The sequence below is a fragment of the Phoenix dactylifera genome, unplaced genomic scaffold (assembly GCF_009389715.1).
Source record: "Phoenix dactylifera cultivar Barhee BC4 unplaced genomic scaffold, palm_55x_up_171113_PBpolish2nd_filt_p 000316F, whole genome shotgun sequence".
Lineage (NCBI taxonomy): Eukaryota > Viridiplantae > Streptophyta > Magnoliopsida > Arecales > Arecaceae > Phoenix > Phoenix dactylifera.
This window is the reverse complement of record NW_024067786.1, coordinates 243,879-267,333: the sequence shown is the minus strand read 5'-3', so window position 1 is coordinate 267,333 and position 23,455 is coordinate 243,879. Positions and strand designations below refer to the sequence as shown.

At 48.6% G+C, this 23,455-nt stretch overlaps 1 protein-coding gene across 1 annotated transcript; it reads right to left on the bottom strand.

The window, feature by feature from the left end:
* Nucleotides 1-21,149: 21,149 nt before the first annotated feature.
* LOC103712420 (3-ketoacyl-CoA synthase 11-like) lies at nt 21,150-23,222 on the bottom strand. Its single transcript, XM_008798937.4, has 2 exons — nt 22,243-23,222; nt 21,150-22,114 (listed from the first exon to the last, which is right to left on the bottom strand). Exons 1-2 carry the CDS (start codon nt 22,909-22,911, stop codon nt 21,335-21,337), a joined length of 1,449 nt encoding a protein of 482 aa, XP_008797159.2. The 5' UTR covers nt 22,912-23,222; the 3' UTR covers nt 21,150-21,334.
* Nucleotides 23,223-23,455: the final 233 nt, after the last annotated feature.

The window sequence follows — 23,455 nt, the reverse complement described above, 5'->3', positions numbered from 1 at the left end:
TGTAATCAAAGTTCTTGTTTGTGACTCATATTTTGTTATAAATGTGATTCAGTGTATTTGTTTATATTGTTTTGTAAGAATTTAATGTACACAGAGTATTTAAAAATTACTTTTACAAAAAAAAATTTTTAAAAAAAAAATTTAATGCCGACGCTTATAAGCGTCGGGAAATGCAACAAGAATGTAAAGCTAATGACAGGCCTTTAACGACGCTTTTAAGCGTCGGCATAAAGCCGTAGTCACCAACCCTTCTCGCCGACGCTTATAAGCGTCGGAGTATGATAGAAGAAACGACGCTTAAAAGCGTCGGGAAAAGCAAGCCTTTAACGACGCTTTTAAGCGTCGGCCTAAATCCGTATTAACCAACCCTTCTCCCCGGAGTCTGATAGAAGAAACGACGCTTAAAAGCGTCGGAAAAAGCAATCCTTTAACGACGCTTATAAGCGTCGGAGTATGGTAAACGTAACGACGCTTAAAAGCGTCGGCATAGACCAACGACGCTTTTTTGACGCGTCGGGTTAAACCCGACCCACGCCCACCTGCCCGACGTCTGACCCACGCTTTGTGTAGCGTGGGCTGGGAATTCGCCGACGCTTATAAGCGTCGGTAGAGACAAAAAAAAGCGCCGGGAGTTCTTCCTTCTTTTGTAGTGTAGCTCTCAAGATCCAATTTATTCAAATCATTTAAGAGCTATATGGCCCACTAGCCATGAGAAACCAGATTATGATAACCTCATATCTTACCCTCAGATATTTTCATATCTCTATCCTTACACAATGTCCTCATACCTATTGCTACACCCGTCTTCAGCCACACCACATTAGCACTATGACATGTCTGCATATCATTCTATGCATCATTTTAGGTAAAACTCACCAAGGGGCCCGGTCCACTTGACCAGCCCAGTCACTTTGGCCCAACAAAAAAAAAAATTGTACGTGTCGTGCACGTATCTGGAGAGAAGAGTACTCCCGATGGGAGTCTTCTTTCTCCTCCAGATGGCCAAATGGAATCCAACTCTGGGTCAAATTCCAGTCGCAGCCGTGTTCTATTTAGAGCTCCTCTCCCCATCCTCTATTCTATCTCACCAAGGAACCGACACCAATTGAAGCTCTTCGTCGGAGATCTCTTCGGTTTTTCCTTCGAAGCTCGGTTGCCGTCGTGTCCAAATGTTGCCGGAAACCAGATAAAGACCCGAGCCCCCTCGAGCCACCCTCTCTCTCTTTCTTTCAGAATCTTCGAAGCCTCGATGTCGACTGGTGATCGCCGGATTTTGGGCAAAAAGGGGATGCTCTAGTTTTCCTATTTTTGAAAACCAACCCAATTTTCTTTCGATTTCAGCTGCCACTGTCGCCGAAGCCTCGCAGTAGTTGGAAGCCATGGCCGGAGTCCCTACCGTTGAGATGCCTCTGTTCCATGGGTTAAGGGGTCGAACCCCTATTTTTAGGAAAGTTTTCCTTCGTCGCCGGACGTCATTCACCATCGGCTGCCATCCACAGTGGACGATCATGGGTCCCTGACCCTGGGCAGCATCTGCAACCACCTCCTTTCCTTCCTTCCTTGGTTAGAGAGAGAAGAAAACTCTCTCTCTCTCTCTTTTCTCTCTCTTTCCAATCTTTCTCTCTCTGAAAAGTTTCTCTTTCTTGACTCATACCAGACATGTTGATTGATTATAGTTGACCTATGCCATTAACAACCAAACCAGACCCCTGATCGAATTGAATTGAGATTCTCTCTCTTTCCCATCCTTTCTCTCTCTTATTTCTCTCTCCACCTAAACTTTCTCTTTCTATTCTCTATAGAGTAGTTGGATCCAATAGGGACTCTTCACAATAATTTTGAATTAACCCTAGTGAAGGGTCTTGATCGAGGGTCGTTGGGCGGTGTGCCAACCCCACCCTAGCCCCTATCAAATATTGTTAGATTTGATCGCCTCTGTTTTCTGTTGAACCATCAGTGCCCTATTTTGAACATGATTTAATGAAATCACCTTGATTGGACCGACCTGAATGTCGGGCAGTCATGCTTGGTTAGCCTTGTGAGGGTGTTGGAATTTAAAATTTTTATTTTTAAAATAATTATAATAGAATTCTAATAAAAAGTATAATTTTGAAATATTAGGCACTGAGAAGGATTTTTGGAATTAATTAGATCTATCAGATGGATTGCATTTGCAAGATAAGTATGTACTCTTTTTCTAGATCTATTAGTTATATATTTTCTTAATTGAATTATTCTTGATTTATTAAGTTGGTGCATAGTATTTTATATTATATGTGCCTCTTTCTAGATTATTGTATGATTCTTAATTGAAGTATGGATATTGATATGGATTATGTTCGATTAATTTCGATGTCGTATGAATTTATGTTTCTTACGATTTGGAACATTAAATATGGAAAAATGAGTTTGTGCTTCGAAATAGATTTGGACTCGCAGCTAAGCTAAGCTATGTATTGAATATCCTGTTAGTGAAGGTTATTCACTGGTATATCGACATCCTCCTAGTGGAGGTTATACATTGGCACATCGACACCCTGCTAGTAGGACTTATTACTGGTATATCGACACCCTACCAATGGAGGTTATGCATTGGCATATCGATACCCTGCCAGTGGGGGTTATGCATTGGCATATCGACATCCTACCAGTGGGGGTTATACGTTGGCACTTTGATGAGCTCATATTCTACCTAGCCACAGAATATAAATGTGGCCATAGTTCATGGCTATCGAAATAAACTTGATGATTTGAAAGATAATTGATTTATGAAATAAGATTTAAAATTTTGAAATGACTGATTAGCATATCGATTTAGCTTTGAATCGATGTATTTAGCATGCTTAATTTTAGTATATTATTATTATTTTATTGCTTGATTTATCTACCTAAAGTGTTCATTACTTACTAAATTGTCTAGCTTATTATATGATTTTTTATTATCTTTACAGATCCAAAAAACTAGCTTATTGGAGTTTTTCAACATAGGAGAGCAAGTAAAAGAACTGTGGCACAAGTTATCTTATATTAGAGTTTATTTAAATTATGTATTACCTTAGACTAATGTTAGAATTATGAGACATTATAAGTTATGTTAGTTAATAAAGTAAAAATTACATATTATTAGTAAAATTATTTCCGTTGCTTGATTTTGATATTATGATGAGATGCCTTGCATGCTCGTGGTGAGAGTTCCCTATGAGTGTGCGGCAACTTCCGGCTCGCGATCTTGGGTCGGAGATGTGACATTTTACCTTCATTTTTTTAAACAACTTCCATGTTGTTTTCCTCTTGTACCCTTCTACCCTTTGGTTAAGAGTCTTAGCCTTCTAGAAATTCTTGAACCTCTTGAATAAACATAACTAATGTTCCCCCACCTTACCTTCAACTTTCATTTCAAATAGACAAATCATCATCACATGCTGTTTTATAATTTTTCCAGCTTTATTGGATGGATCACCAATACTGTTTTCGTTCCACTTTTGCAGAGTTTCCCTACTGTGGCCTTTAGTTGCTTGAAGAGTCTTGCTGCTGATGAATAGATTTTTGCTACTACCTCATAAACACCGGCCTTTGGAATCTCATATGAATCCAAAAATTGAGTTTCCACGGCTCTATCAATCCTCTTCCACATTCTTGCTCATGATTGCCTGTTGTCGCACTAAGTGAAATATGAACTTGAGAAACACAAGTCGATTGTTCCTCGGAAATCCCTTAGACTCACAACCTGATTATCTTTCAATCCTTGGCCTCTAATCTTCTCAAAGTCAGACGTCATCACGTTAAGGTCTCAAGTCTTCCCAAAGAAACGTTTAACTATCTGTAGTGCATAGAAATAAATAAAATTGACCACATGATTTGTATTAAATAAAATTGACTGCATGATTTGTATTAATTCATTTCTTCATATTTGTATTTACACTTTTTCTCATGCATGCACTCCTTAATTCTCAGCAATTGCTATTTTAATTACCAAAATTTAGATTTTGTTTTGTTTCAGCCAAACTGAATGTAAACAAAAATTTAAATCCATTTGAGAAGTGATCGGATATTTTTTTCAAAACTAATTATTCATTTTCCACTCCTTTTTATTAAAATCTACCAAAGACTGTTGTGATAAAAGTCATTTTAGTTTGGAAATTGTGGCTAGTTTTATGACTAAAATTACATGCTAAATTGAATCTTTAAAAAAGCTTAGATCTAATTATTAATCGAGTTTGAATATGTATGGAGCTTACTCATCTCGATGGATCTGAACTCGATGTTTCTTACTAAGTTCGGATGCGAATATAGCAGATCTTACCTGAATTCGACCTATTTACAGCTGCGAGTGATAGGCTACCATGTTATTCCACCCTTGACAATGATGATAATGCTGGGTTAGTTTAGTGATGTTGACTAATGCATGAGTCCTAGCATGAAAACCTATGAAGACCTCATAAAAATTTAAGGACCAAACCAACAAGGAAGCTCTCCAAACAAAAACCAAGTCAAAAATTCAAGTGCTATGAATCCAATACAAGAACCTGTGCTACAAGAAATATGGGTTTTAACGACGCTTTTTTGCCGATGCTTATTCCAAGCGTCAACAATTTCCGACCTACTGCCAAAAATAGCTGACGCTTGTAAAAAGCGTCGGCTAATTACGACGCTTATTAGCGTTGTCGTAGAGTTGGGATAAGACGACACTTATGCGCATCGTTGAAAACCAAATCTCATCAAAACCCGCGGCCGCCCCTCTTCTCCCTCTATCCTCGATCGATCAAGCCCTAATAGAGCTAGCCGACCCTTGTCCCCTCCTCCTCCCTTGTCTCCGGCGCCAACCCTTGTCTCGTCCTTCACCCTCCTCTCCGGCGCCGAGCAACCTCCTCTCCTCCTCCCTCCTCCCTCCTCTGCGGCGCTCTCCTCCTCCCTCCTCTGCGGCGCCGATCGACCGGCCGACCCCATCTCCCTCCGCCTGAGAAAGTGATACTGCTCCATTCCCGTCCTCTCCGGCGCCGAGCGACCTCCTCTAGTCCTCCCTCCTCTGCTGCGCAACCTCCTCTCCTCCTCCCTTCTCTGCGGCGCCAACCGGCCGACCCCATCCCCCTCCGCCCGAGAAAAAGATACTGCCCCATCCCCCTTCTCTCGTCCCTCCTCCATGTTTTATGACACGATCTTTTAGAGGAAGTACTGATTTACAAGCAGTTCATAGGAGAGGAGCAGTTCAAAAACCTTCCCGGTATCTGAACTAGCAGTTCAAAAACCTCTTCGATCGGTATCTGAAGGGACGACAAGGTAAATTCGTTTTCTCTCAAAATACTTGTCTTTTCCACTCTTTTGCAGTCAGTTGGTTTTTAATGGGCAGTTAAAATTATATTTCTTAGATATTTCCATAACGTCTTTTATGGAGGTACATTGTTTTTTTTTTTCAGAAAAAATTCTTTTGGCTCTATTGTTGTAATAATGAAAGCTTTGAGCTTGTATGCATATGTTGGTTTGCTTCCTTGGTTTGGGCCTGGGGTCCTTAAATCATGCTGTGATTTTTTGGATTAATCTAGGTTAGCATGTAAAAATCTCCTCATAAATCAATCTTACTTTACATCAACATTTATCTTGATTTACCAAAATAATTTGAAGTTAATAAGCTAGGAGATGGCAAGATAGAAGTGTTCTTAGGATTCTAATTTAGATTTTGACAAGGTTTATTGTCGTAGTTATGTTGGTGACACAACCAGATCTTTGTAGAGATAGCTTGCAGATTTCTGTTTCTAGTGTTGGTGTCGTTGCAAAGTAGCAGGTTTCAACGTGCAGAAGTAAATTATCGTACCATTTGAAGCTTGCATTCTTGTCCTTTGGAACCAGCTTCTTGTCTGCTTCCAAAGTGTAGTTTAGTTTAGTTTCTCTTTGGGAACTGATGATAGGAAGATGATCGATACTATACAACTACGTCCATTCTTGTGAGAGGTTTTGTTCCATTTACAATGGCGCTAGGGAGCTTAGAAAATTTATGCAGATGATGTTGAGGCAATCTCAGTATCTATATAGCTGCTGCTGGATGGTGCATCAGAGGTAATATGGAAGGTTAAGATCTCTTTAATTTCGTAATAATATCTCATATCCATGCAGACTTTTCTTGTTTCTTCGAAAATTAGATTACAGTATTCTGTTTATCAAACATACTCAGTAAAGTACATTAGAAATTGGATGTCGATAATTGACGATCAACAGAATTAAGTGTTCTTCCTGTCAAATCCAGTCCATTCAAATCTCGACACATTAAGTGAGCAAATAAAAAGAAGACAGGAAGAAAACAAGATAAAACTACAAAGAAGAGTGGGAGAAAAGATGGAAGAAAACGTGAGAAGGAAATGGCAAGGGATCGAGCACAACCAGCTCAAACATAAAGTAAGACTACCTGTCTTTAATTATGCATATATACGACTAGATTTCCTAGGACTGTAAGCACAAAATTATTACCATTTACACCATTTACATTTCCATCCCTCTTCAAATGGTTGCATTAGTAATGAACATGTATTAGCATCTACCAAAATGTCATTACCCTGATCTGGAATGTGCAGAGGCAGACCATATGGTGAATTATGCATCCCAATTGCACCAAGTGGTCTTTATTGATGCTACAATTGTGATTCTGAGAGTTCTTACATTTCAGTTGTCAAATTTGAATTACCACATGAATTTCTAGACAATATTTTATTTATTAAAACTAGTGTTGCTGGTGGTCCAAACCGAGAACGATTGGCACTGCGGTGTGAACGGGGTTCCGTCTGAGTTGTCTTGGTTGGTGTTGGTTGCGCTCCACCTTCCGCCAAGAAACCTGCAAACAAGCCTTGCACCACCACCAGGGTGGTGATAGCCCTCCGACGGTCAAGTCAGAGGAGATTGGAGGAGGAGGAGAGGTAATAATCGCAAGTAAGAGAGTGCTCTGGGAGATATTGCTCACCTCCCCCCTTTCTCCCCCCAGCCGCATATATACCTGGCTGGGGGGTCTCTCAGGGGGGTTCGTTATCGTGGGGCACGATGGTGTGGCCACTGACATGGCCGTTACAGGGCGTCGTGGAGCAGCACCGGGTACGGCCACGTCAGGGCATAGTGGGGCTCCGTTTTGTACGGCTGATGCAGGAGATCGTGGAGCAGCATCGGATACAGTCGTTGCAGGGAGTAGTGGAGCAGGAGGCCGCGGCGTGCCTCTGGGGAATAGCCTGTCGTTATCAAGAGATCTCCGACTCGGGGTCGGAGCGCTGGATCAAAGGGCAGCCGACTCGGGGTCGGGCTGCGGAGCCGAGGATATCCGACTCGGGGTCGGATTGCTGGATCAAAGGACAGCCGACTCGGGGTCGGGCTGCGGAGCCGAGGACGTCCGACTCGGGGTCGGAGCGCTGGATCAAAGGGCAGCCGACTCGGGGTCGGGCTGCGGAGCCGAGGACGTCCGACTCGGGGTCGGATTGCTGGATCAAAGGGCAGCCGACTCGGGGTCGGGCTGCGGAGCTGAGGACGTCCGACTTGGGGTCGGAGCGCTGGATCAAAGGGCAGCCGACTCGGGGTCGGGCTGCGGAGCCGAGGACGTCCGACTCGGGGTCGGATTGCTGGATCAAAGGGCAGCCGTAGTCTTCCTGGGCGCGCGTGCCGGTCACGTGGGGCATGGCGGCTTAGTTCCCCCATAACAGTAGCCCCCCACTTCCGAGCCTGGAACCAGAAGGGGAACAGGTGAAGGGAGTGATGTTTCGAGATTGCCGCCGTTCCTCGGAGAGGCGCGCGCGCTTCGAGCTCCCCGCCCTTTTTATGGCGTATGGCGGTTATTGCTGACCTGGCAGTCTGAGGATTTCGGCGGACATCCTTCCCTAATGGTGTCGATTCGCCTTTGGGGCGCGAGCGACCCTTCGGCAGCCAGGCGTCCTCTGGCGTCATTGAGGCGTCACTTGCCTTTCCGCCTATTTAATCGGGGGCCTTTCCCCGTCCGTCTTCTTCTTTACAGATATTTTCAAGTTTCCCCTTTGCGCTGCTGTTGCTGCCGTCGGACTGTTCACTCGTTTCTCCTTTGGCGCTCTCGGAGCCGTTCTTACCTCTTTTCCGGTGAGTTTTCCCCATTCTTCTGCTTAGGGCTCTCCATACTTTCCCCTCTTATACTAGTGTACTCCAGTCGCTCCGGTCTTTCCCCCCTTCCGGTCCCCGTCCTAACCGTAGGTTTATTGGCCATTAGGAATGGGCGAAGTGAGAGCAGACCAAATTAAGTCGGAGCTGGTCACCACAGATTTAGACAGATTCGTGGCTCGGTACCACCTTCCCGAGGCCTGCAACGCCACGCTCCCGGGGCCTGAGGAGAGGATGTCCCATCCTCCTCCAGGGAAGATCGCCATCAATGAGGGCATTCTCCAGGCCGGGTTCCGCTTTCCCCCTTCGGACTTGGTCATGCAGGTGCTACGGGGTTTAAGAGTGGCACCGACGCAACTGGTGCCGAACTCGTGGCGGGCCCTGACGGTCTTCCAGGTTCTCTGCCGTATGCACGAGATCCCCGCCACCCTGAATGTTTTTTGGGAGTTCTACAGCCTGAGCGGCCACCCCCAGGACAAAGGGTGGTGGCGCTTCGCAGCGCGGCGAGGATGCGGCCTTGTCAAGGAGGCTCCTACCTCCATTCACAAATGGAAGGAGCGCTTCTTTTTTGTTGATGCAGATCCCTCTTGGGAAATCAGGGCGACCTGGGAGACCCCGATGAAGTCTCCAATCGGCCTATCGAGACTGTCAAGGGAGGAGTCCGATGGCTTGGCCGCCTTGAAGGGGTTGGTTGCCGAGGGCCAGCTCCCCCCGGTGGCCCGCCTTATTTCCGAGGATACTTTGGTGAATGTCGGTCTGAGCTCGGTCCCCACCGACCGTGAGTCCGCCACCGATTCTTTCTTGACTTTTTTCCCTTCTTTCGTCCCGTTCTTTTCTTTGGTTTCTCCGTCTCCGACTATCCCGTCCTTTTTGCAGAGATCGACGACGTCATGCGGTCGGTGAAGACAAAGGCTGTTGGTAGGGCGTCCCTCCTGGAAGCAGCCCAGAGGAGGAAACGAGCTCTTCCGAGCGGGGCCCCACCGGCGAAGAAGTCCCGTAAGGAGGTGCCTCCGACGCCGACCGACGAGTCTGGGCCCACCGATCAGGGAGACGTCGTGGGCACGGACCGGCAGCTGACGCTGTATCAGCCCTCCGGTGGTAAGATTGCCGCTACTCCGGAGGTATCATCCGAGCCCGCCCGAGACGGACGGGTCGGACGTGATCGGTCCCCGACCCGGCCTTCGACTCGGTCGGCTCCTGATGACTCGCGGAGGGACGCGCCGAGGCCCCGACCGAGCGGGACCCTATCAATTCCTGGGGTGACCCCCGCCCCGAGCGCGATCGGCCGGACTCTTCCCCAGGCGATGGATAGGGGTAAGGCTGCAGAACCACCGTCCGGCTCTGGGGAGAAATCGGGGTCTGCCTTCACTACCGATGGCGCCCGAAATCTCATCGAAACAGTGCTGCTGGAGAAGGACCGTCGGCGGGTCCGGGAGTTGGAGGTCTCTGACGTTGGGGCTGCCAGCTGTGTCTGTCTCATGTCGGTGAGTATTCTTCTGGCCGCTTTTCACCATTTATTGGCTCCGTTGTTCTCCGCCTGACTCCCTTATTTTTCCTATTTCTTAGCTCGCCCAGTACATGATCCGTCTGGAGGAGTGCTACAAGGAACAGGCGGGGCTTCTGGCGAAGGCCGAGGATCGGCTGAAAGCAGTGGAAAAGGGAGGCCAGGCTGTGGCAGGCAGGACAACCGGGGACTTCGAGGCGAGGCTCCGGGAGGCCGAAGAGCGGGCACTCGGCTTTGCTGCCCTCGAGAAGCAACTGTTGGAGGCTCAGGAGCTTGCCTCGGGTCTCGAGGGCGAGGTCAAGAAGGCGGATGAGCGGGCCGAGAAGCAGTCCCGGAAGGCTGCCGACTACCGGGAGAGGTGGGAGAAGGCCCAGCGGTCAGCCGACAACGCCCGCAACCGAATCCGGTCTCTTGAAGCTAAGCTGGGCGAATTGGAGTCGGCCTTGGAGAAGTCCCGTGCGAGCGATCAGGAGCTTCATTCGCGCCTGACGGAGGCTGAGGCTGCTCGCATTGCTGCCGAAGCGAAGCACAAGGAGGCTCGGGCTGAGCTGCTAAGGGTCTCCACCGAGGCGGAAGGCCGGATTGTGGCGAAGGTCTTGGAGGCGAAAGCCCAGATTATGGAGCGGGCAGAGGCGGCGCTGGCCGAGAGGAGTGCGGAAATCGGGCGTCAGGCGGTAGAGGCTTATCGCCAGTCCGCCGAGTTCGCTCATGATATGTCGGAGGCAGTACAGACCTATCGTCAGTCCGACGAGTTTGTCCGTGACGCGTCGGACGCGGGGGCCGAAGCCTTTATCTTAGGCTTCGAGGAGGGCCTGGCAAGGGTGTCGGCTAAGTACCCCGAAGTTGACCTGAGCGAGATTTCCCTTCTCGACTCCTCTCCGGCGCCATTGCCTGCTGGTTCTCCTGCTGCTTCCCTACCTCCTGCGGACGAGCCCGACGTTCCCGACCCGGGAGTTCCTCCAAGCTGACCTCTTGTACCTTTCGTTGTCTTCTCTTTTTTTTTTTTTTTTTTTTGTATACCGGGGTTTTGCCAAATTGTATGGGCCTCGGCCCTGAAACAATGAAAATTAATGCAAGTTGAATGTTTCTTCATCTCGCCTTCATCCTTCTATTTCTTTTAACTCTCGGTAGCGTCTTGCTGACTCCTGGCTCCCGAAATTCTTCCGGCGCTAGGCCAGGCATCCGAGGGTTAGGCCTCAGGAAACTCTTCCGGCGCTAAGCCAGGCATCCGAGGGTTAGGCCTCAGGAAACTCTTCCGGCGCTAAGCCAGGCATCCGAGGGTTAGGCCTCAGGAAATTCTTCCGGCGCTAAGCCAGGCATCTGAGGGTTAGGCCTCAGGAAACTCTTCCGGCGCTAAGCCAGGCATCCGAGGGTTAGGCCTCAGGAAACTCTTCCGGCGCTAAGCCAGGCATCCGAGGGTTGGGCCTCAGGAAATTCTTCCGGCGCTAAGCCAGGCATCCGAGGGTTAGGCCTCAGGAAACTCTTCCGGCGCTAAGCCAGGCATCCGAGGGTTAGGCCTCAGGAAATTCTTCCGGCGCTAAGCCAGGCATCCGAGGGTTAGGCCTCAGGAAATTCTTCCGGCGCTAAGCCAGGCATCCGAGGGTTAGGCCTCAGGAAATTCTTCCGGCGCTAAGCCAGGCATCCGAGGGTTAGGCCTCAGGAAACTCTTCCGGCGCTAAGCCAGGCATCCGAGGGTTGGGCCTCAGGAAATTCTTCCGGCGCTAAGCCAGGCATCCGAGGGTTAGGCCTCAGGAAATTCTTCCGGCGCCAAGCCAGGCATCCGAGGGTTAGGCCTCAGGAAATTCTTCCGGCGCCAAGCCAGGCATCCGAGGGTTAGGCCCCAGGAAACTCTTCCGGCGCTAAGCCAGGCATCCGAGGGTTAGGCCTCAGGAAATTCCGCTCGTTGGTCGGCCAAGGCTGGCGCAAGCCGAGGCGACCGGTCGGGGCTTCAGGCTAGTCTGCTCCCGGGATGGTCATCGGGTTAGCCTGGCATCCGAGGGCCGAGCCTCGGGACCTTCCACTCGTTGGTCGGCCAAGGCTGGCGCAAGCCGAGGCGACCGGTCGGGGCTTCAGGCTAGTCTGCTCCCGGGATGGTCATCGGGTTAGCCTGACATCCGAGGGCCGAGCCTCGGGACCTTCCACTCGTTGGTCGGCCACGGCTGGCGCAAGCCGAGGCGACCGGTCGGGGCTTCCGGCTAGTCTGCTCCCGGGATGATCATCGGGCTAGCCAGGCATCCGAGGGCCGTCAAGCCTCAGGAAATTCCGCTCGTTGGTCGGCCAAGGCTGGCGCAAGCCGAGGCGACCGGTCGGGGCTTCAGGCTAGTCTGCTCCCGGGATGGTCATCGGGTTAGCCTGGCATCCGAGGGCCGAGCCTCGGGACCTTCCACTCGTTGGTCGGCCAAGGCTGGCGCAAGCCGAGGCGACCGGTCGGGGCTTCCGGCTAGTCTGCTCCCGGGATGATCATCGGGCTAGCCAGGCATCCGAGGGCCGTCAAGCCTCAGGAAATTCCGCTCGTTGGTCGGCCAAGGCTGGCGCAAGCCGAGGCGACCGGTCGGGGCTTCAGGCTAGTCTGCTCCCGGGATGATCGTCGGGTTAGCCTGGCATCCGAGGGTTGTCAAGCCTCAGGAAATTCCGCTCGTTGGTCGGCCAAGGCTGGCGCAAGCCGAGGCGACCGGTCGGGGCTTCAGGCTAGTCTGCTCCCGGGATGATCATCGGGTTAGCCTGGCATCCGAGGGCCGAGCCTCGGGACATTCCACTCGTTGGTCGGCCAAGGCTGGCGCAAGCCGAGGCGACCGGTCGGGGCTTCCGGCTAGTCTGCTCCCGGGATGATCATCGGGCTAGCCAGGCATCCGAGGGCCGAGCCTCGGGAAATTCCGCTCGCTGGTCGTGCGCTTGTCGCTCGCTGCCCGACGGGGTTTCTCCGTGGCCAGCCGCGATCATGTTTCTCCTTTTCTCTAAGCGTTGCCTGGGGGAACACGAGAAGGGCATTAAACGCTAATTAATGCGTTACCTGGGAAATCGGATGGCCAGCTGCTGCTTGCGAGGAGTGTTAGTTGAGCGGCCGCGATACGCGGGTTCTTCGAGGAGGATACGGCCTGGGCGCGAGCGGAGATATGTGGACCTAGGGGTACATGACACCCGGATTGTCCTGCACAAAGAATGCGGTTTAAGGAGAATGACGCTTAGGAAATCGCGGGGAGATACGCCTCGGGAGCCGGAACGGCTCCGGTTTCAATGCGCCTGCATTTATTGGAGCCACCCGCATCGGAACGACCAGGGGGCCGCAGTTTGGCTATAAATACAGGTGCAGGTACGATGGAGTTTGCCAAGCCGGAGCTGTTCAGGTTGCCATGGATCGCGGACCTCCTCCTTGGCATATGACTGAGAGACTCCTGTTGAAGGAAAGGGGAGACGCTCCCCTTGCGACTTCAGCCAACTAGCCGTTTCATCTGGGATCAACAAGGAGGGTCTTCCCGGCGGAGCTCCGCTCTAGGCGTTTCATCCGGGATCACATCTCCCCTCCTTGAAGTTCAGCCTCCCGATCGAGCTCTGCACCAGACGCTCAGTCCGGGACCGTGCCTCCATATGCTCTTCCCCCTCGTATTCCTTCTCTTTCCTACCACTGGGGAGGATGGGAATATCCTTTGGAGGCGGCGTTCCCCTGGGGGCAGCGGGAGCTTCTTCTGCGGCGGCTCCTCGTCTTTTTGGTGAGGTGCTGGATGGCGCCTCCGGTTAGAAGCACCCACTTCCGGTGGGATTGCAGCTGCTTTGGATTGAGGGTTTGGGATCCTCGGTCCTCAGCTCCACGAATTCTCCACCTCTTCTTTGCTTTCTTTACTCCCTAATTCCCCTCTGGGAATTCCTTGTAATCACACGAGCACGCCATTGTAACCAGAAATTATTGAAATGAAAAGTGTTGCACCTTTTCAAATTGTCTTTCTGGCCTTGTTGTTCTACTGGTAATACATCCGCAGGTTAGCGGAATTCCAGCCCCTTGGAATTTCTCGGCCATCTAGGGCTTCCAACTGGTAGGAGCCAGGTCGGTTTACCCAACGAACTTTATACGGGCCTTCCCAATTCGGCGCTAGCTTCCCACCTTCCGTAGGTTGAGATGCCTTAGCTCGCCTCAGCACCAGATCTCCAATTCTGAAAAGCTTCGGTCGGACTTTGGAGTTGTAATATCGGGCCACCCTCCGCTGATACATTGCCATCCGAACCTGCGCCATTTCCCTTGCTTCTTCCAAGAGATCCAGGTTCCCTCGGAGTTGCTCCGAGTTGGCCTCGGGTCGGTGTGCGGCTACCCGAGGTGAGGGAAGTCCGAGCTCTACAGGGACAACGGCTTCCGTGCCATAGGTTAGGCTGAAAGGCGTCTCCCCGGTAGGAGTCCGATGCGTGGTCCGATACGCCCAAAGGACATTCTCGAGTTCCTCGACCCAAGCTTGCCCCGTCCGTCCGATCCGCGCTTTGATACCTTGGAGGATTGTCCGATTTGTGACCTCGGCCTCGCCGTTGGTTTGGGGGTGCGACACGGACGTGAACCGATGTTCGATCCCGAACTCCTCGCAGAAGTCTCGGAAATGCTTGTTATCAAACTGTCGACCGTTATCCGAGATGAGGACCCGAGGTACCCCAAATCGGACAATGATGTTCTTCTTTACGAACTTCCGGACTTGCGCCTCCGTGATGGTGGCCAGTGGCTCTGCCTCCACCCACTTGGTGAAGTAGTCGATGGCGACAATCAAAAATTTCCGCTGGGCCGAAGCGATGGGGAATGGTCCGAGGATATCCATTCCCCACTGTGCAAAGGGCCAGGGGGCGGTGATTGGCGCCAAGGGAACAGAGGGGACTCTCTGGATGTTGGCGTGGCGCTGGCAGGCGTCGCATTTCCGTACGTGATCCTTTGAGTCTTCCAATAAGGTCGGCCAATAGTAGCCTTGCCTCATGATCTTATGTGCCAGGGACCTAGCCCCCAGGTGCGATCCGCAGATGCCTTCGTGGACTTCGCTGAGGGCGTAAGCCGCTTCCGAAGGGCGGAGGCACCTTAAGAGGGGGGCGGTGAACGAGGGCGTGTGGCGCCGTGGTTCCTTGCTGGTGACGGGCTTCTGCGCCGGCGTTGAGGCGTCGGGCTCCTCCTCTGGGGTGCCTCTTTTCGCCTTTTCTTCCCGGGCTTTAGAGGGGCCTCGGCGGCCTCCTTGTTCCGGTGGGATGCTGCCTCCTCGGCGTCTGCATACTGGTTTGCCCGAGATAACAGCTCCGGGAAGCTCCGCGGCAGGCGTTTGTCCAGGGAGAAGGTGAGTCTGCCCTTCCGGAAGCCACGCTTCAGGGCTGAGAGAGCCACTTCCTGGCTCAGGTTCCGGACCTCCAGTGTAGCCTTGTTGAAGCGGGTGAGATAATCCCGCAGGCTTTCTCCCTCGTTTTGCCGGACATCAAAGAGGGAGTCGGAGACCAGTCGCCGCCTGCTACTGACGGCGAAATGGCTGATAAAGAAGCGGGTGAACTGGTCGAAGGACTGGATGGAGTTAGCCTCCAGGCCGGCGAACCATGCCCTTGCCGGGCCACGGAGGGTCGCCGGGAAGGCCTTGCAGAGGAGCGGATCCGATGCTCCATGGAGGAGCATAAGAGTCCTGAAACTCTCCACATGGTCCCGCGGGTCCGCCGCCCCGTCGTAGGGTTCGATCGCCGGCATTTTGAACCCCGGCGGGTTCGGGGTCCGCAGGATCCTCGAGGCAAGCGCCGGCTGGGAGGAGATCTCCAAGTCAGCGAAGGGATCTTTGGAGTGGCCCTTCAGGACCTGGAGTTGTCTGTGGAGATCGTCCACCCGCCGGTCCAGGGAGCGCGACCGGTGGGTGGGGGACAAGGAGCGGCGCGAGGGGGACCGACTGGCGTGCGGGCCCCTCGAGGACTGGGGTGTTTGAGAACGCGCCCGGGTCCGCCTCTCGTACCCCGCACAGCTCCGATGAGAAGGTCCTGGCAGAATGGACCGCACTCGAGAATCCTCCTCGCGCCGGCGCTCCTCTCCATGGGAGAGGAAGGAGCGCGGGTTGTGAGGAAGAGGCGAGTGCTCGGGGGGCAGCGGCTCCTGAGCCCGTTGCGGCACCCGAGAGATCACACCCTGCAGATCCTGCACTGCCTCCGCGAGGGTGCGAACCTGCTGGGCTAGCTGGTCGAACTGAGCAGCTTCGACCGTCTGAATGGGAGAAGGGGCGGTGGAGTGCTGCTGAGAGTGCGTTGGGGACGCAGCAGCCTCTCGGCCGGAGGCGCGAGAGGCTCCGCGACCGGAAGCATTGGAAGCTCCACGACCACCTCGCCGTGCCATTACGATCGTTCTAAGATTCGACCCTTCCTCTAGCGCCAACTGTTGCTGGTGGTCCAAACCGAGAACGATTGGCACTGCGGTGTGAACGGGGTTCCGTCTGAGTTGTCTTGGTTGGTGTTGGTTGCGCTCCACCTTCCGCCAAGAAACCTGCAAACAAGCCTTGCACCACCACCAGGGTGGTGATGGCCCTCCGACGGTCAAGTCAGAGGAGATTGGAGGAGGAGGAGAGGTAATAATCGCAAGTAAGAGAGTGCTCTGGGAGATATTGCTCACCTCCCCCCTTTCTCCCCCCAGCCGCATATATACCTGGCTGGGGGGTCTCTCAGGGGGGTTCGTTATCGTGGGGCACGATGGTGTGGCCACTGACATGGCCGTTACAGGGCGTCGTGGAGCAGCACCGGGTACGGCCACGTCAGGGCATAGTGGGGCTCCGTTTTGTACGGCTGATGCAGGAGATCGTGGAGCAGCATCGGATACAGTCGTTGCAGGGAGTAGTGGAGCAGGAGGCCGCGGCGTGCCTCTGGGGAATAGCCTGTCGTTATCAAGAGATCTCCGACTCGGGGTCGGAGCGCTGGATCAAAGGGCAGCCGACTCGGGGTCGGGCTGCGGAGCCGAGGATATCCGACTCGGGGTCGGATTGCTGGATCAAAGGACAGCCGACTCGGGGTCGGGCTGCGGAGCCGAGGACGTCCGACTCGGGGTCGGAGCGCTGGATCAAAGGGCAGCCGACTCAGGGTCGGGCTGCGGAGCCGAGGACGTCCGACTCGGGGTCGGATTGCTGGATCAAAGGGCAGCCGACTCGGGGTCGGGCTGCGGAGCTGAGGACGTCCGACTTGGGGTCGGAGCGCTGGATCAAAGGGCAGCCGACTCGGGGTCGGGCTGCGGAGCCGAGGACGTCCGACTCGGGGTCGGATTGCTGGATCAAAGGGCAGCCGTAGTCTTCCTGGGCGCGCGTGCCGGTCACGTGGGGCATGGCGGCTTAGTTCCCCCGTAACAACTAGATATGAATTTCAGTTGTCTAATTTTTTTATATTAGTTGCAGCTCAATCAGTATTTTAATAGAATGGACAAAAGTTGGATAAATAAGTCGAGATCCAGTGCCGAACCAAGAAAATTTACAGTCTCAGTTTACGAATATTTCATATTTGTTATAACGATTTCTTCCTTCTCATGTAACTAACTATATATATTTGAATACTTCACATATTATCAATTATGATGTATAAGTTAATGTATCCCATTTTTACAAATATCTAAGGTTTCTCTTTTTTTTGTGTAGATTATTGATACTTCAAATGCTCGCAGAGATGATGATGTGGAGCTGAATCCCGTCCCTGATACTTTGTAGATTGTTTTTTATGGAGTTTGATATGTATATGTTTTTTATATTTTCAAAGTACATTGTAATTCATAACTTTTTATGTAAATTTAATCAGATATGACAATATAAATATTTCGAATGATCTGAATGTTTGTGTCAATCTCAATGTATTCATATTGTATAATGCGTGTTTTATGATAAATGTAAATTTATGGAGTTTGATATTTTTAATTTTTTTTTAAAATAATTACATTTCCCGACGCTTTAAAGCGTTGGTAAAAACCCACGGCCTAGGCGTAACCCACGTGTCACGATGGTTTTTTCCTACGCTTTATAGCGTCGGAAAATAGTATTGGCCGACGCTTTAAAGCGTCGGCGAAAAGCGTCGGCAAAGCCGTTTTTGCCGACGCTTTCATGTAGCGTCGGCAAAAAGTTTTCCCACTCCGGTATCGCCGACTCTTATAAGCGTCGCTAAAGGCCTAAAAAGCGTCGAAAAAGGTAAGTTCTCCTGTAGTGCTGGCTAGCGATAATCCAGGGTCCCTTTGTCACAACATCGTCCCTATTTGCAATGGTCTCGGAGCCAAACTACAAATGGCTATCTTGTGATGGTATAAATATGAAACTGCCATCTCAGGTTAGGTTCCTCAGGCTTGTTTGAGTAATACAAGAGAATTGAACTAAATTTCCTACTATATTTATGAATTAGGTGGCTCATTTGGGTATGACCATATCAATCCAATACCCTCGCAACTTGCAACTTACATCTTGTAGGAGAGAAAAAGGCGTCTATTGGTCCTTTTTTTTTTACTCCTTTAAGGATGGGTTGGAAGAGGTAATGTGGGACAGGATGGGCTTGCTACTCCTTAATGCTAGCAATCCAATTCTAAATCCATGAATCCAATAGAATTATCCAAATAGCTCCTTTAATAATAAATTTTGACTCGCAATCATCATCAATTGCATTATTAGAGAAGCTAGATCATTCCATCTCCATATTCTTCAAGGTTTTCCACTGGTAGAATGCTACTGAAAAAAGAAAATTTTTTGATGCTTTTTAATGCATATATCGACACTTATAAATGTCGGTATTTTTATTGCCGACGCTTTCTAAAACATCACAAAAACGTCATCAATATAGGCGTAAAAAATTTATTTTTCGATGCTTTTAAAAAGCGTCGGCAAATACTGATGACACTTATAAGCGTCGGCAACTGCTAACGCTACTAGCATCGGGCAGTTGCCGATGCTAATAGGCGTCGGAAAGTTGAGCTACTTTTTAACGACGCTTAAAAGCATCGTTAGAGTTATTTTTTTAAAAAATAATTATTTAAATTTTTTTAAAAATTATGTATACATTTACCAAACACATGTATAACAAAAATCACACGTCGCTCAAATGGATAATTCGAAAAATTCATATTGTAAAATATGATTACATTTATATTGTCAATTTACATTTATAATGTGCTTCGAAAACATAAAAAGTATGCATATAGAACTCCTAAATAAATAGTCTACGATATATCAGGGGTCGATGGCATCATCTTCATCATCTCTACAAGGAGGAGCAAATTTATGCAACATAGATGAAATCTGGTCAAGCTGAGCCTTCAAAGATTGTATCTCTATCTAATGGCTCTGCCTCAACTCCTTTATATCTGTTTGATAGCTCTACCTCATCTACTCCGTCTCTGTATGATAGCTTTGTCTTAGTTCCTCCATCGCTACCTTCAGACTACAAGAATTTGTAGTGCTACCACCTTCTATGGCATCTTAGGTATATCTGCTCACTATAAACAATTGAGTGGGGGTAACTCCAATGCCATAACCCCTCACTCAACCATAACACTTCGAAAATATCAATTCGGCGAACACCTGAGCTTCGACGTGACTGATAGTGCTAGATGATGATGACTCCAACACGCTCTGAAATAAGGGATGAAGCCTTGTCTTATATCTATTGAAAAAAAATAGTCACATATTAATGGTTGAAAAAAATAAAACTAATAAAAAATTGTGGCGCAAATCAAAGATGGATACATACAACTATATCTCTCGACTCCTTCCAGATAAAGCTGCTATCTCGGTGAATGTGAGTCATCCTATAGAATTTCACCTCACCAAGCTCTCTCTCATGTTCTTCCATCTACAACCTAAAGTATATTGGCAAGCTATATATGCTATAAAATAGAAGAGTTTCAAAGAGTTTCAAAAAAACTTACAAATTCATCTCTATGCCTCACATAACTCTTTGAGCCTGAAGTGTGAGTAACTGTCTGAGATGCTCGTGCAGCTTTACCAATATCGGAATATGTCTGCCCAAAAAAAGTAAACAATGTAATATATTCGATGTAATAATAAATACAATATAAGGTATTGAAAGCGTATATACAACTTGTCCTCTTTGGAAAAATCAGTAGTAAACAAGCTCCCTCCACTGATGAGGATATATATCAGGAGGATAAACACGAACAACGTCTTCCTCTATCTTACCCTCGCCTTTATTGTCCGTCTTCGACTTTACCTTATATTCTTTCTATTTGCAGTTAAGAAACTTTAGCACCCAATCATAGTTCTCTGAAGGGAGCACAAACTTACTCTACATCAAAGTAAAGAATGTTATAACAATGTTAAATCAAAAATTAAAATTATGATAGTAAACAAATTAACATTAAGAAGGTATCAAATTAATAATATCAAATTTAATTCTTTATTTGTACAACTCTAAGAAGCTCAACCTTATACGAAGAAAGCATATCATTCCACTTCATATAGTTTAGCGGACACAATTGACCCCTATGCGCAACCGATTAAGAAAACTTAATAAAAAGCTTCCAACCCTCTTGATGGGCAGCCCCAATTTGTTGCATCGAATAATGATTTTCTCACCCTTACGAAGCTGCCACACATCATCTCGTCCTCACTCTCTCCTGTCCATTTGTTAAAATGTAATAGAATATGCATTAAAACAATGAAGGTAAATGAATTAAAATAATTAGATTGTAACAAAACTTAATACATGGACTTTCAATCAAATTACTCTGGATTTGCAAATCACACATAACAGCCTTCTTGCCTGGGTAATCAGCATGAGGCTTGTACTGAGACTGAAATCATATTGTTGGGGCTTATAGGACTGTTGGGACTGATCAGAGATGATTCCATTTGAGATTGTTGGAACTCCACATCTTTGAATCATTTTTCTCGGCGCATGTTGTTACCTAGTATGATCATCTTTTATTTATGAGTCGAGAAAATCTATTGTTGCTGTAGTGGCACCACCTCCCTTGAATGACCTGCAATCAGGTTCTTTGACAACTCCAATTTCATCTTGATGAACCTAGTTCATAGCAATCATTTCAACATTTTCTTTTGTTAAGAGAGATAAACACACCCCAAACTTTGTTCGCTAACTTTTCTTTTTCTCTTTTTTTTTTTTTATATATGTTTGCCAAAGCTAGCTTTGTAGGAGAGAAAGTTCCAAGAGGATAAGATAACCCGGGGGCAGAGAATAATTTTAAAAATTACATAACAATTTATATTGTCCATAATTTTTTTAGCATATTTTTTATTAACATAATTTAATTAAAGTAATTTTAGAAATTACATAACAACGTGAGTTAACAATATTTTTTATTATTAGTATAATTCTATATCAGTCTATATTTTTTTATATAAAATTTATATACAAATATATATAATTTTTGAGATATAAAAAATAACAGAACAAAAAATAAAATTATTTTTTTTTTCTGTTAAAAATATTTTAACAGCCAAGTGCAGGTCAAAGCAAATTAATCCCCCATTTCCGGCCTCATAAATGCCTTCAATGCGGCAGTTTAAGAGAGCGAGCAGGCAGTTCAGCAACCTGAGACAAATGCTGTAGCAACTATAACTCATGCTATTGATTAGTGTCAGGTACCCATGCAGCAACGTACAGCCCATCCTTTTCATTTAATAGGGAAAAAAATCAACCATATTTAAGATCAACCTTCAATTCCGTCATACAATAAAGTTCAACTCTTTCAACCAGCCATCGAGATGCAGCACAAACTCATAAATAACAACTTTAATCCTGAACAATAGCATATAACTTTAATCATACGTTAATAGGCGTCACTTTGGGCACATCAACAGGGAAGTCATCGATCTCATCCAGCCATGGGTAGTTCTCAGTAGGCTTGATGGTCCTCAGTGCTCTCCAAACAACACTATTGCACTTGAACCCAGAACCGAATGCAATTTGCCATACCCTATCACCCTTCTTGATCCTACCTTTAGCTTCAGAGTAAGCTAGTTCATACCACAATGAGCTGCTTGAAGTGTTACCAAACCTATAGAGCGTCATCCTCGAAGGCTCCATGTGCCACCCAGTCAAGCCAAGGCTCTTCTCTAGCTCGTCGAGTATCGCCCTCCCGCCGGCATGGATGCAGAAGTGCTCGAACGCGAGCTTGAAATCAGGAACGTACCCACTAATCTTCATCTTGAAGAGCTTTCGACGCACCAACGTAACAAGGAAGAGAAGCTGTTCGGAAATGGGGAGGACTTTAGGCCCCAAGGTCATAATATTAGCCTTGAGTGCTTCCCCTGCGACCGACATGAGATCCTTCGACAGGGCGACGCCAACCTTCCCGGCGTCATCCTCCCCTTGAAGGACACAGCTGTAGGAGTTGTCGTCGGCGCCGTTGTGGGTGCGAATTGCATGTGTGAGCTTGTACTTGGCTCGGCTGCAGTCCGATCTGCGGTTGGATAGAAGGATCGCCGCGCCACCCACGCGGAAGAGGCAGTTAGTGACGAGCATGGAGCGGTTGTTTCCATAGTATCCATTCAGAGTAAGGTTCTCCGTGCTCACTACTAATGCATACGAGTTTGGATGCACCTGCACTTCCATAACGTTCGTCATGGCCATGAGGCCAAGTTCCACACATGCACATATATATATAGATGATAAGCAGTCATAAAAGGAGAAAGGAATGATAACCACCATCTTGCAATGAGGCTAATTACCTTGAGAAGATGCTTGGCGAGGTCCATGGAAATGAGGCCAGCACTGCATCCCATACCACTGAGGTTATAGCTAATAACATCCTCCCTTAGCTTATAATGGTTTATGATCATGGTGGAAAGAGAAGGGGTGGGACTGAACAGGCTGCAGTTCGCCACTAAGATATCTATATCCTTGGCCTTAAGTTGAGTCTTTGCTAGGAGATCTTCGACAGCTCCAAATATCACCATCTCGGCCTCCTTCCTCGCTTCGACGATCCGAAGATCCGGCGGAAGCCTTGCGACGGCCTCGGGGAAGTATGTCGACTGACCGACCCCCGACCTTTCGAGGATCTTCTTCTGGAATGCAACGTTCTCCTTGGTGAAGGTCCCTAAGACTATACTCCTCTGGACAAAGGCCTCGTGGCTAAACTTGCAAGAGTCGTCGGGCTTGTAGCAAGAAAAATTTATCAGGTAGACCGGCCTCGGCCGGACCATGAGGTAAATAATGGCAGCACAAGCAGAGAGAGCAGAGCAGAAGACTATGGTGTGGAATTTGGTCAGAGGGCGACTCCACATCTCCTGAGAGTCTCCCCTGAAGAGTGTCCAGAGATGACCGATGAGAAGAACAAGGGATAGCGGCATGAGATATGACATGAAGTAGTGGTATCCAAGCTTCACAAACTTCGGCATGACTTATAAGCAGTTTGAAACCTTCAGAGGACTGAATGCTCAAAGCCGGGTATTACCGGAAGAAAAACAAGTTGGAGTGAGGTGAGGTAAGAGCATAGCTAATCTGAGGCTTCTATTCGTTATAGCAACTTCATCGTTTGAAAGCTTTACTGGGAAGAGAACTAACAGAGAAATGGAACAAGCAAGAAGCTTGGATAGGCTAAGAAGGGAGAGATGGAACTGTTTGATGGACCAGCATTCCGAAGAAGAGTGATAGGTAGGGTTAGAAGAGATGCATGGAGAGGGATGGAAGGGAAGGGATTGAGATGGGTCTGAAGCGGGTGTGGAGGAGCAGGGACTTCAATAAATAGCCTGAGAAAGGATCGATGCAATTACGATCACCCATACCAAGGGTGGTAGGTTTCATTAACTGGGTTTCAATGCAAGCATGTGCATGAGACTGACCCATCACCCCCATCAGTCAGAAGGTTTGGGGAGTCTTTAATTGAGATCTAAATATTTGTGGTCATCCCATCAGCGTTTTAGTTTTGCAAGCTAGGAGACT